The following is a 12,046-nucleotide window of genomic DNA, read 5'->3' as shown; positions in this document are numbered from 1 at the left end:
CTGCTGATTTGGGTCAGAGTCACCCCTTTCAGCATTTGTTCACTGAGTTTCTGAGCGCCCCGTCAGCGTCAGACACTGTGGTAGTCCCTGAAGAAGGCTGTGAACAGGAGGCAGGTTCTGAGGGTCTGTCAGTGAAGACGGTGCACTCAGTGAAAAGGGGAGCTTCAGTGGAAGCAGCTTTCCTCCACCTACACCAAGGGAGCGCTGAACTCCTCTCCTTGTTGCATTTTGGTAGCTGAGACTCACCCCAACTGGCCACCACACCCAAATCCAGAGTTGAAGTGGGCTGCGGGTTTGGGTGGCCAAGTTTAGAGAGTGCACGCCCAAGGATGGGGGAACAGTGCTCTCTGTAGACCCAAAGGTGAGTGTAATCAGCGTTGGAGGCCACCACTTCCAGGGCTTTATTCTTCAGAATTCTGGCCAGAATTCCAGTCCTCACATATAGATAGCGAGGCAGCTACCGCGTGGATGGAAACGTTGCAGATTTTCTGAAACTGGTTAGAGACTCGATACCTTTCAAAACCAAAAGAAAAGTGGCCAGCACTGAGCCCTGCAGCCTTTCCGCCTCATTGCGACCTCTTTGTCTATTCAGGGACAGGCAAGGAAGACCACTTCCTCTACACATCAGATTGTGCTAAACAAACATTCCTGCGGTGTAACTACATCCATTTCCCCCACAACCAAAGCCTGGGGAGGCAGGAAGACTTTGGGCCACGCACAGTTACCCAGCCTGACACCAGAATTGCCTTCAAAGAGAAGAGAGGACTCTAGAAGGAACCACCCGCTGCGTCAGAACAGCTGCTCCAGTTATTTCAGTAAAAATCAAAGATGGAGAACCAGCAGTTAGCATAATGGGCACATCACTAGACTCCCACGTAGTCCACCGTGGTTTGAGTCACAGACCTGGTGGCTTAAAACTCATGCTAGGTGTGTGTGTGTGCCCAAGATCCTGGGAGGAGAATGGAGGAGAAGGGGTTGCAGCATGGCCATCCCACCTCGGGAGTGATCGCTCGCTTTCTGTCTCTCTGGTGAGCACACGCCCCCTATACCAAAAATCTCTTACAAAACAAAAATCAAAAATGGGTAAGTGGTTAGCAAAATCCCAGCTTCTTAAGGATCTGGGACATTGGAAGAAAAGAAAATGGTACCGATACATAAATTAAAAAATAAAAAATTGTCCCAAATCTGAATTCAAAGCTACTCAGAGTAGAAGCAAACAGGGAACTCGGCAAAAGTCTTTCTGCCCTGTGTCCTTTTCATTCACTAACCGGTGCCTCTTAGTAAGGCTGTAGGTAGAGGCGCTGCTACGCGCCCCGTGTGTGGTGAGCCAGACGCCCCTTCAGTGGGCCCACAGCTTGTGAGATCCAGCTAAATCTCCCGTAAACGTGTCTCCTGCTGAGTCGGGTCACGGCTCTAGAGTGGAACCTCGGCTTGTTCTGAAGTTTTTCCTCTTGAGGATCAAAGACATATGGAAAAATGAAAAAGGTCGATTGAGTTCTGGAGTAATGCCTGCCAAGGCCCTTATCAGGCTCTTGCAGCCCTCCAGGCAGTTCCCTCAGGGCCTCCTCCCCTGGCTCCAGAGACGGATAACCCCCGGCTTATTTCAGACCCTGGGCCCTGATGAATCGCATGCATCACTTTCCCTTCTGCGGCCACCCGAGTTCCTCTCAGCCCCGGGAGGGCCAACTTCGTGTCTCTGAGTGCCGGGAGCCCTGGCTGCCTTTCCCGCGGCGGTCAATGAACAGGCAGAGGTCTGCACAGACGTTTATTGACTCATCGGTGGCACCAACAGCACACTGGGCTTCACAGAAGACGGCCATGGGCAGACAGAGCCACCCACCACAGCCAGCCTGCTCGGGGCCTCTTGGGCTCCTTCGTTCCCTACAGACACTGACAGATGGGGCAGGACACAGGCCTGGACACGGGTCTCCTGCTCCGTTTCTCTGGCGCGTTCGGCAAGGGGGACGTGTACTTGGGCAGTGTGTCTAAGGCGGAGTCCCACATGTCACCATGGGACGACACACGTGTGAGCCGGCCGTGAATCGGTGGAGCCTCTGCCTTTACAGACGGCAGCCCGGCCCCGAGGGGAGCGCTGTCATCCATGCGGAGGGGAGGGGAGGGGAGGGGAGGGCAGGGGAGCCCAGTCTAGGGAGGGGGCGGGGTCGCAGCCACCTGCTGGGGCAGGGACCTGGTTGGAGGCAGGACCAGGGCCAGAGCCAAAGCCAGAAATCTGAGGAGCCGAGCCTGTTGCTCTAAGGCAGGTTCAGATGTGAGGAAGCCCCCTGGAACGTGAGGTGTGGCATGTTAGCACCTGGCCGCAGCGCAGTGTCCCTGTCACACTGTGCCGCACGTCAAAGCCAGGAGAACATCCAGGAAGCGTGAGGTCGGTGCTCTCCTTACACTACTTCCAGACCCAAGCCAAACTGACTCGGCTGACGACAGAGGACGCTGAGGGGCGCTGTCCGACACCAGAGGCTAATGGAGACTCAGTCTCACCCTCCCCAGACTGCACGGGTGCAGGAGAGGGCAGAGGGGAGGCAGCGGCTTACACTCAGGGGTGGGGGGCAACTGGCAAGCAGCTCCTACAGGCTCCGGCCAGCGGAGGCGGAGGCGACAGCAGCAGCTCTTCTTTTGCCCTGGGCCTGGCAGGCACCACTGGGCCTGGGCCGGACTCAGTGCGAGGACAGGGCTGCTGGGGCGGCGGGGCTCTTGGTGGGGCCAGGCTGGTGCAGGAGGGCCAGGGGCTGCTTTATCCAGCATGTGCTTCTGCCCCTCTGCCAGCAAAGCTATCCTGGGGCTGGAGTTAGCCGCCACAGGCAGGCCCAGACTTGGGCGACTTGGGCCACAGCACACTGCAGAGGTCCCAGCCAGCCCGCCCTCCCCAACCGATCTGAGGGGCCTCCCGGGATCACCCACATACTTTACACATCGGACCCCTTGGCCCCCGGCCCCTTTGTACCACGTGTTATTTGGAGTTGAGGGACTCCTGGTTTGAATTCCGTGTCACACAGAGTATCTCCAGGCCTGTCCCTAGGTACCAGTGGCCCAAGGCCAGGCGTCTGCTGGCTGGAGGCAAACCCTCTCTCTACCTCCACCTCCCTTAGAGATCTGTGCTTCTGTGACCAGGAGGGCTCCCAAAGCATCTGCGGGGTTAGCGGGACACAGGGCCAGCAGGTGGCCAGCAGACGGTCTGTGGCAGCAGGGAGGAAGTGAAGCAGAGGACAAGCCGGAACCCCAGAAATCAGCAGTCATGTGGACGGCGACATCCACACACACCCCACTCGGGGGGTGGGCAGGAGACGGGAGAACCCCAGAGGACCCAGGGGGTCACCTCGGCCAGGCCCCCCATGGGGACTGAACGGCCCTCACTGGGAGCCGGGGCTGTCCCCCTCGGTCAGCGTCTTGAAGTCCATGGAGAGCGCTTGCTCTTCCGCCTGCGGGGGGCGCTGCCAGTCGGCCCGGGTCAGGATGTAGAGCACCACGGCGCCGAAGCCGGCCAGCAGCAGGCCCAGCACGTTGGCCAGCACGCCCTCGGGCTTGAACGCGCTGTACTTGGCTCTGCGGGCCGGGGGAAGGGAGAGGCCACCCGAGGGTGACAGTTAGGCGCACCGCCTTGGACTCCCGGACCTTAGGGATGCCATGGGTGCTCCAACCAGCCCCCCCAAGACCTGGCTGAGCCCACTCGGAAAGCGAAGGTCCGGGAAGCGGCAGGCGGGCTCCACCCATTCCGCTCCGGAACACTCACCCGAGATGAAACAGCAGCGCCTCCTTCAGGCCCAGCAGGGCTGTGCCCACAGAGAGGAGGAAGATGGTGGCGCCGAAGAAGATGTGCTGCGGGCGGTAGCGACTGCGCAGAGGGAAGGACGCTCCGGGGACCAGGAAGAAGCTGAAGCCCACCAGCCACTGCAAGGAGAGGAAGCGGCTGAGCTGGGGGCTGCGCCGGCCCCACCCAAAGCAGGGGTGCTCGCGGCCCCCTTCCTGCTGCGTGTCCTCACCAGAGTGCTGGGGGAGGCGCCAGCCCTGTGGGGACAGTGCATCTGCGCATGGACGGCCACACGTGCATCCTTGCCCAAACGCACGTGCTAAGTCGGCCAGAGGGCACCCTGGCCGGTGAGATCCTGCAGCACCCGCCACAGGCCTGCGGTGCCTCTAAAGGTACTTACACACCGCTGTGGCCTTGGGGCCTGCGCCCTGGAACCGGGGCCCCCGTGGCACACCTATGGGTTGCAAAGCACCGCCTCCACCCCCCACCCTCACCCCAGCCCCATCCCACCCAGCCGGGAAGCGCTCACCTGCAGGAAGTAGAGGACAAAGACGAGGATCCCGCACCAGCTGTGCAGGCTGTACAGGTCGGCGTAGCCCTTCCTCTTGTGGTAGCCGAACACCGCCACTAGGGCAGACCCTCCGTGAGCACAGGGCCTGACAGGGTGGGGAAGGGAGGGGAGACAGCCCAGGGAAACTGCCCAGCCTGGGCTTGTGGGCTTAGTGACAAGCTCCATGGGGGCACCAGCGCCCCCCCAACCCCCTTTGGTCTGGGAGGGGCGGGGCTGGACATAACAGTCCTGGGCGGAGGCTCCAGTGGCCAAGCCACCGCTGCCCCAGCCTCAGAAGCAGGCCTGCCCAGGGACTCACCAACCAGGGCGATGATCAAGGCAAAGACGTGCAGCAGCCCGTGCAGGACCTTGGTGGTGCGCTTGGCCTCGTTCCTGAAGACTCGGTACACCAGCAGGGCTGGGGAGGGAGGGAGGGCGCCAAGCGCATGGGCCTCAGCTGCCTGGGGCAGCAAGGCCGCCTTAGCGGAAGGGAGGCGGAGAGGGCCGCCGGGAACCCAGCACAGGAAGGCCGAGAAGGGCAGTTCCTGGCACTCGCAGAGGACACCCTGGGCTGTGTGTGCCCATACCCCCCAGCCTCTGCACACCCACAGAGGCCTGGAGGGCAGGAGGGGCCGTGATTCCTGCCCCCACAGGAGGCAGCAATGGCGGTGACGTCCCTCAGCCCCCGTGTAAAGTAAGGCCCAGGCACCCCACCCCACCTTCATGTTAGTGTCCTGTGAATTCTAAGCTGGGACTGGGGTTCGTCAGTCACGCGAGGGGACAGCAGCTCTGGGTCACATTAAGCTATGCCACTCGCATACTGCGAGGCCTGGCCAGATCTCCAGCACGCAGGCGCCTACTCCCCAGGACAGAACCCGTGTGCCTCGCTTCAGGCCCAGTGAGAGGCCACGAATGCCTCTTAGGGTTCTGCTGCTGGGGGCGGGGCCGTCACCAGGAAGAGTGGGTCACGGACACAGATCCAACCTCCTGGCTCCTTGGCTTGGAGGCAGCAGGCTGAAGGCCAAACACTACCAGAGAAAGATTCTCTAGCTCAGCCCCACTACGTGTGACACACACTTGCTCACACACAGCTCAGCCCTGCCACACGTGTGCTTACACATAGCTCAGCCCCCGCCACACGTGACACACAGTGCTCACACATAGCTCAGCCCCGGCACGTGTGACACACACAGGCTCACACACAGCTCAGCCCCACCACATGTGACACACAGTGCTCACCCGCCACTCAGCCCTCATGTATGACACACACGTGCTCACCCCAGCTCAGCCCCGCCATGCATGACATGTGTGCTTACACACAGCTCAGCCCTGCCACACATGACACACACGTGCTCACACGCAGCTCAGCCCCACCATGTGTGACACAGTGCTCACCTGCAGCACAACCCCTACTGTGTGTGACACACACGTATTCACATGTGCCAACTCCCCCCCACTTCCAGCCACCCTGAAGAGGCCTCACCCATGGCCCAGCTCTGGTTCTCTGCCCTGTAAGGCACACACAGGAGTGTGCCCCTTGCACACTCCTAGTTGAAGCAGGATGACAGTGCTGGGACAGGACGGAGAGGAGCTGCCACCCACCACCCTCAGGGCCCGGATCTCAATTCCGTGTCCCAGGCTCTCGGCCAGCGTCCTTCTCTGCCTTCCCACAGTCATGAATGTCTAGCTGGAAGAGCCCCTGGGAGGGACAGGACCCCCACCAACGCCTCTTGGGGAAAGCTTCAAGGCCAGGCACTCACCGTCTCCCTGCAGGAAGATCAGGCCGATGACCATGCAGAGGGGGTGCACGTTAAACTGCAGGGCGCCCTCCCAGGCGATGCCGCCTCGGTACAGACCCAGCCACGCACCAGTCATGGCCACCACGGTCAGGCCCAGCAGCTGGGAGAGGGCCACGTAGCAAGGCAGTGCTCCGGGGGTGGAAGCCACACGAGCGCCGCTCTCCATGCTGAGCCGGCTGCTGCAGGAAAGGCACAGCTCAGAGAAGCAGCCTCTGAAGAAGCTTTCCTGGCCTCCTGACACCCCCTGGCTCCCTGCCAGAGCAGCCCTGGATGGCCTCTGAAGCCCCTTCCCACCGTGGTCTGGGCAGCGGTCTGAACTCAGGAGCAGCCGTATGGGAGGCACGGCTCTCCCCAGGGCCCGGCTCGGGACACGTGCAGTGAGGGTGCAAGCAGAGCCTCTGCGTGTCCCTGCGAGAGCGGGGCCACAGCTGCGCTTTCCGTCCGTGGTCCTCAGGCCCTGGCTTCTCTGGCTGGTTTTCAGGGAAATTGCAGGGAAGTAAGCAAAGCTCAGAGGCACAGGTCAATCACTTCTTTTCTAAGGGTCATCTGCAGTGAGAGCGGAGCCTCCCCTGCCACCACCACCACCACCACCACCACCCCCAACCCCTGTTTTCGCCCAGGGTGGAGACGAGGAAGAGCCAGCCATCTCCCAGAGCAGCCTGCGCTCCATTGAGAATAAGGCACCAAGCCGATCCGCTCTGCCTGACACAGGATGCGGGGCAGGAGCACAGCAGAGCAGGGTCTGTGCCTGCTCGCCCCCTCTGCTCCAAGCCCAGGGCAGCCAAGCCACACCCCTCCCCACTGCAGGCTGCCAAAGCTCAGGCACCCAGAAAGGTGGCCCGCAAGGAAAGGTGCCTGGGCCTGGAGCTCACACGCGTCCTCATACGTGTTAACTCGGGGTTCACTAGCAGAGGAAAGTGGGCAAGTCCCACAGCTGGGCCCAGCCCGGTCCTGCGAGTGCATTGGCCCCGCAGTGGTGCCTGGCCCGCCGCCACTGACGTGCACCATCCCGGGCACCGACAGCTTGTTTTGCTCACGGAGCTCATTAAACAGAGCAGTATTTGCACAGCGTTTGCGCTTGTTTGGAGTGCTAAGTCATCAGCCATGTCCAAATACACAGGAGGACGTGCCAGGGTCATAAGCAAACACACGCCATTTTATACAGGGACATGGACGTGCATGCGTGTCTGGGTCCACAGCAGTTCCTACATCCAATCCCCCGTGGACACTGGGGAACAGCGGTCTCTAAAGAGGTCTGAAATGAGCTTTGCTGGGAAAGCCCACAAGGAGTCCCCCACTTTCACACAGCTCCCCTGAGGTTCAGAGAGCCTGGGAGCAGCCCCACACCTGCACTGTGCCCGGTCCGTGGGCAGCTGGGACAGTAGAGGTGGGAGGGGGTGGGGGTGAACCTCAGCCTTGCCTCCTTAGCCTCTGCCTCGGGGGCCTGCACCAACCTGGGTGCCTCAGAAAGGCACCGCCACAGCCACCACCCCATGAGCACTGGCCGGTCGCCCTCGCTAGACAGCTTCCTACTGGCCTCTCTCAGCAGCGCTGGGTAGCAGCAGGGAGGGTGACAGCAGGGGTCACTGGGGCACTGAACAAGACTTCTGGTGACCCCTTAACACGGGCACACGGCTCCCCCTGCAGTGCTTGGGAGCTGGATTTCCAGCACCTCCCTCGTGGTGACCGGGCTGTCTGCTCCCAGCCCTCCCAGTTCTCCCGTCTGACCAGTGCTGGCAGCCCCACCATTAAAACTGGGGGAGTAAGGCCAACAGGGGCATAGTGCATGGGGCGCGGGACTCACACATGGCCGACCATAGTTCAAGTCCCAGACCTGGAGGCTTGAGACTCACACTAGGCACGTGGGCATGTGTACCCCGAACCCCAGCAGACTGGAGGACAAGTGACTGTGGTGTGGCCAGGCCTCTGGGGAGTGATTTCTCACTTTCTCTTTCTCTTTCTCTCTCTGCCTTTCCCCAGCAAACACATGAACCCCATGGCAAAAATCTTTAAAAACAAACAAACAAAAACCAGGGGAGGGCGGTAAAATACACACTCCCTTACAAAATGTGGGTACACAAAAAAATTCCATCAACATTTCATGTATATCCTTACATGTGTTCATATGTTTTTCTAGACATGTATGTACATTCTTTTTTTAATTTTTTTTTTAATTTTTGCCATAGGGCACATGCGCTGGCTACCATGTGGGAGCCCAGCAAGGTAACCATTATGCCACCTGCCGGCCCCGGCTATACCACTCTCCACCCTGCTTGGTAAACTCGGTGTCACGTGGCACTTCTCTTTTCATGAGCTGGCCGTGCACCTGGGACGTCGTCTGATAAACTCGCAGTCGCGTGGTCTGGCAGGTCCGCCTTTTACTAGTCCCCATCCCATGTTCGACCTGTCACTAGCTTTCAGTCTTCCCCCACACAAGCATGGTCATCTCTGCACACCTGCCTAAGTGGGCCCCGAGACAAGGGCTCAGTGCTTTTCCGGGTTCTTGGTGCTTTCTGTCAAACCACCTTCCAGAGCACATTCCTGACGGCTCTCCAGGGCACTGGCTTCCAGACGCCCGGGCTAACGAGGAATCCCTCTTCAGAACTCCTACCTCTGGTGGCTCTCAAATCCGGTGACAGTTCTGTCCTCACCCCAAATTCAAGCCCTATGCACCTGTCCTCTGGACCTGTCTACCAGACGGATGGGCACTTCCAGTTCAGGCCGTCCAGAGGCAAAGTCCTCCCACATCAAGTGCAACCAAGTCCTCTCCTGACCCCTCAGGCTGCTGGCAAGGTTGCCCCTCCCGAGGCCCAGGGCGCCTCTCCCACAGCTCTCCCCCAGGCCTCCAGCCATCTCTTCCCTCCTGGCTATCTTCACCGCCACATCCAGGTCAGGGCCTGCAGCTTCTCCTTCAACTTGCCTGACCCTCAGGGACAAACCCAGCACCCCACGTGGCATCCCCCGTCCGCAGGTGAAAGGCCAGCCCCGACCCAGATCCTAACTCAGTTTCTCTCTGCAGTCCCCTCTGTGCTCCCAGAAGGTCTCCCAGAGAGTCCCCGAACAGAGTATGCCCGTCCTTCCCTCCCTCTCAAACCCCTGCCTCCCACCTGCTACCTGCTCCTGCACCCCCCCCCACCTCTCCCTCTCCCCACCCTCCCCTCAGCCCCAGGCCCTGCGAGGGATGGCACGACCATCCCAGCGCCCAGGATCCCCCTCTCTATGTGCCCGAGCTCCCCTGCAGCTCCCTTACCGTGTGGGTTCTGTCTGATGCTACCTCTGGGGGCTCGCAGTCGTCCTATCCCCTCCTGGAAGGCTGGAGTGTCTCCGCCCTGCGGGGCGCCCCTGGCAGAGCAGACTCTACACGGGAAATGCGCCGCACTGAGCGCACTGAGCGGAGAGGCTGAGTGGCCGGACCTCTCCAGGTGGCGGCCTCCTGATTAGATTCATCCGCAGGGAGCCCGGGGCGCAGTGGGAATCTGATTAGCTCTAAATGAGGAAGACGGGGCACATCACCCGCGCTGGGCCTGCCACCTCCCCTTTACTGTGGGATGCAAAGGACAGACCTGGGGGCTTGGGACGCAGGGAGGGTGGCTCCTGCCACCGTCTGCTGTTCCCTTCCCTCCACTCTCGACTACGAACATGTGGCTTTAACGTCCTAGCCAATTCCCGTCCTGGCTTCCCTAGGAAGTCTGCACCGGACGCTGCTTGCGCCCCACCACGGCCGGCCAGACTGTGCCATGGGGCCCTCCGAGGATATCAGGAGTGAGACCACATTTACCGGGGTGGAGATGGAGGCTCAAGGCAGATGAGACACAAATGTCCAAACCAAGCCAAGCACCTGCCCTTGCGGCGTGGGGTGCCACAGCTGTTCAGAGCAGATGTGGTCCTGCCCTCGGTATGCAGACCCAGATTTTAAAGGAAAGGGTGGGCGCCAGCAGGTGGTGGTGGTGAAGGCACCAGACTCCCACATGGCTGACTGGTTCGAGTTCTAGACCTAGTGGCTCTCTCTGGTGAGCATGCATGCCCTATAGCAAACTTAAAAACAAATATAATTATTTTAAAAAAATAAACTGTGGGAGAAATTCAAGCCTGACTTCCAAGTACGCCTTCCACTGCACACACGGCAGAGGGCACGCCTGCTGTGGCACGCAGGCGACCCCTCCCCTCTGGGTCCTGCCTTTGCACCCTCCAAGCCCGGTCCAGGTGGCCACTGTCACACTTCCCCAGCACTGGAGCCAGTCAAAGCCCTGAACCAGTGCTGGGGGTGGAAGAAGGTGCTTTGATCAAGGCTCCAAACCAGTCCCTCCACCCTCCAACCCTGGCACCTCACAATGGTGCGTGCCCACAGGCACTTCTGGGAGAAAGGCAGCCCAGTGAGCAGGGGTGGGTAGAAAAGGCGAGTGGCTTCCTTTTTCTTTCTTTGCTTTAGTTTGTTATAAGCTCATGCACTCACCGGAGAGAGACAGAGAAAGCGAGAAAGCGAGAAAGTACTCCCCAGTGGGTGCGGCCATGCCACAACCTGGTCTCCTCCATCCTCCCTCCTTTTGTGCCTGCTGTGTTTTCAAGCTGCCAAGTCCAGGACTTGACCCTCACGGTCGGCCATGAGGGATCCAGCCATGGTAACCCTCGCACCACCAGCTGGCCCTCAGAAGCTTCTTTCAGCTCCCTCGGAAGACAGCTCTCCTGGCCCACACAGCCTGGTAACCGAGACAACCAGGCCCCCAAGAAAGTCAACCCTGGAGGCCCTCTCACAGTTGAAGGCACTGCTGGGAAGTCGTAAGTGTGAGGGGTGACAGCACCCCAGTCACTCACGCCAAGACCTTCCCACCTCAGCATGTGTGGCCCCTCACTCTCCTGCCTCTGTGAGAGCACAGGATGGGGTGACAGATCTCTGGCAGCTTCTGGAACCTTGGGCTGTGTCAGTCACTCCCCCACCCCCGCGACCCACCTGCAGTCCGACTCCACGTAATGCAATCAAACAGGGACAGCAGCCGCCTCGGGCTTGACGTGAGCCGGGCCTCGCTGTCCTTCCCCGGGCACACTGAGTTTTATTAATAGGCAGGCAGGCCTAATTTCATTACTGGGGACCAGACGCCACACACATGTACAGCCTGGGGGCGGGAGGGCAGGGGCGCAGGAAGCCTGGCCCGCTCAGCCCTCTTATCAGCCCAGGGTTCTAACTAAGTTAGAAAAGGCTGTGGGGGCGAGCGCTCCTCTCGGTGGGTGAGGGGAGAGACGGCTCCGCTGTCCTAGGAGTCCGAAACGTGATGACAGAGAAGGCCAGGCCAGGCAGGGCCATCTGACAGGACACTGTCTTGCCACCCACACCCAAGTAGCCCCAGGAAGGAAGCAGAGGTTGAGTCGTACCCCGGGCCCACTTCTCTGTTAGGAGCTAGGGCCTTGGGGCCAGGGCTCCTGACACCCTCGTCTCTGTCAGCAGCAGAGAACGGGCCAGCCCGTGGCTGCTGGTTAAGGAGGCTGGACCCCACACGGCCCACTCACGGTTTGAGTCCTTGCACGAGAAACATGCTGGGGTTGGCGGCATGGCCACACTCGTAGGGTGCTTTCTCCCTCGCCCCCTCTCTCTCTGTCTCTTTGGTAAGCACACATACCCACTGGAAGAAAAATTTTTTTGCTATAGGGCACGCGAGCTCCCCAGAAAGACAGAGACAGACAGAAATAAATAAATAATCTTTCTTTTTCGAAAGAAGTATGTGTGAAAATAAAATAATAAAATATGTTTAGAAGAGTATGAGTGGTCGCACAAGGTGATGTTTGTTTTCTTGCAAATTCTCTCAGGAGCATTGGGTAAGCAAGAGAAGTTCCACTTCTTTTCTTTCTCCTTTTTTTTTTGGCAGGGTGGTGGGGGGAGGTTTTTGCTATAGGGCTCATGCACTCACCAGAAAGACAGAGACAGACAGAGAGACAGAAAGC

At 59.7% G+C, this 12,046-nt stretch overlaps 1 protein-coding gene across 2 annotated transcripts; it reads right to left on the bottom strand.

Annotated features, from left to right (window-relative positions):
- Window positions 1–2,837: 2,837 nt before the first annotated feature.
- On the bottom strand, window positions 2,838–9,583 carry CYB561 (cytochrome b561). Of its 2 annotated transcripts, none has more exons than XM_006146814.3 (6): window positions 9,363–9,583; window positions 6,074–6,291; window positions 4,632–4,731; window positions 4,293–4,395; window positions 3,746–3,903; window positions 2,838–3,558 (listed from the first exon to the last, which is right to left on the bottom strand). In XM_006146814.3, the coding sequence occupies exons 2-6, from the start codon at window positions 6,276–6,278 to the stop codon at window positions 3,366–3,368; spliced, it is 759 nt and encodes a 252-aa protein (XP_006146876.1). In that variant the 5' UTR covers window positions 6,279–6,291; window positions 9,363–9,583; the 3' UTR covers window positions 2,838–3,365. The 2 variants fall into 2 exon arrangements, with proteins under 2 accessions (XP_006146876.1, XP_006146877.1); XM_006146815.3 differs by having other exon boundaries at window positions 6,074–6,288.
- Between the last annotated feature and the right edge of the window lie 2,463 nt (window positions 9,584–12,046).

The sequence above is a fragment of the Tupaia chinensis genome, unplaced genomic scaffold (genome assembly GCF_000334495.1).
Source record: "Tupaia chinensis unplaced genomic scaffold, TupChi_1.0 Scaffold000187_1, whole genome shotgun sequence".
NCBI lineage: Eukaryota > Metazoa > Chordata > Mammalia > Scandentia > Tupaiidae > Tupaia > Tupaia belangeri.
Note: the sequence above shows the minus strand (reverse complement) of the source record. Positions and strands in the feature narration are given on the sequence as shown.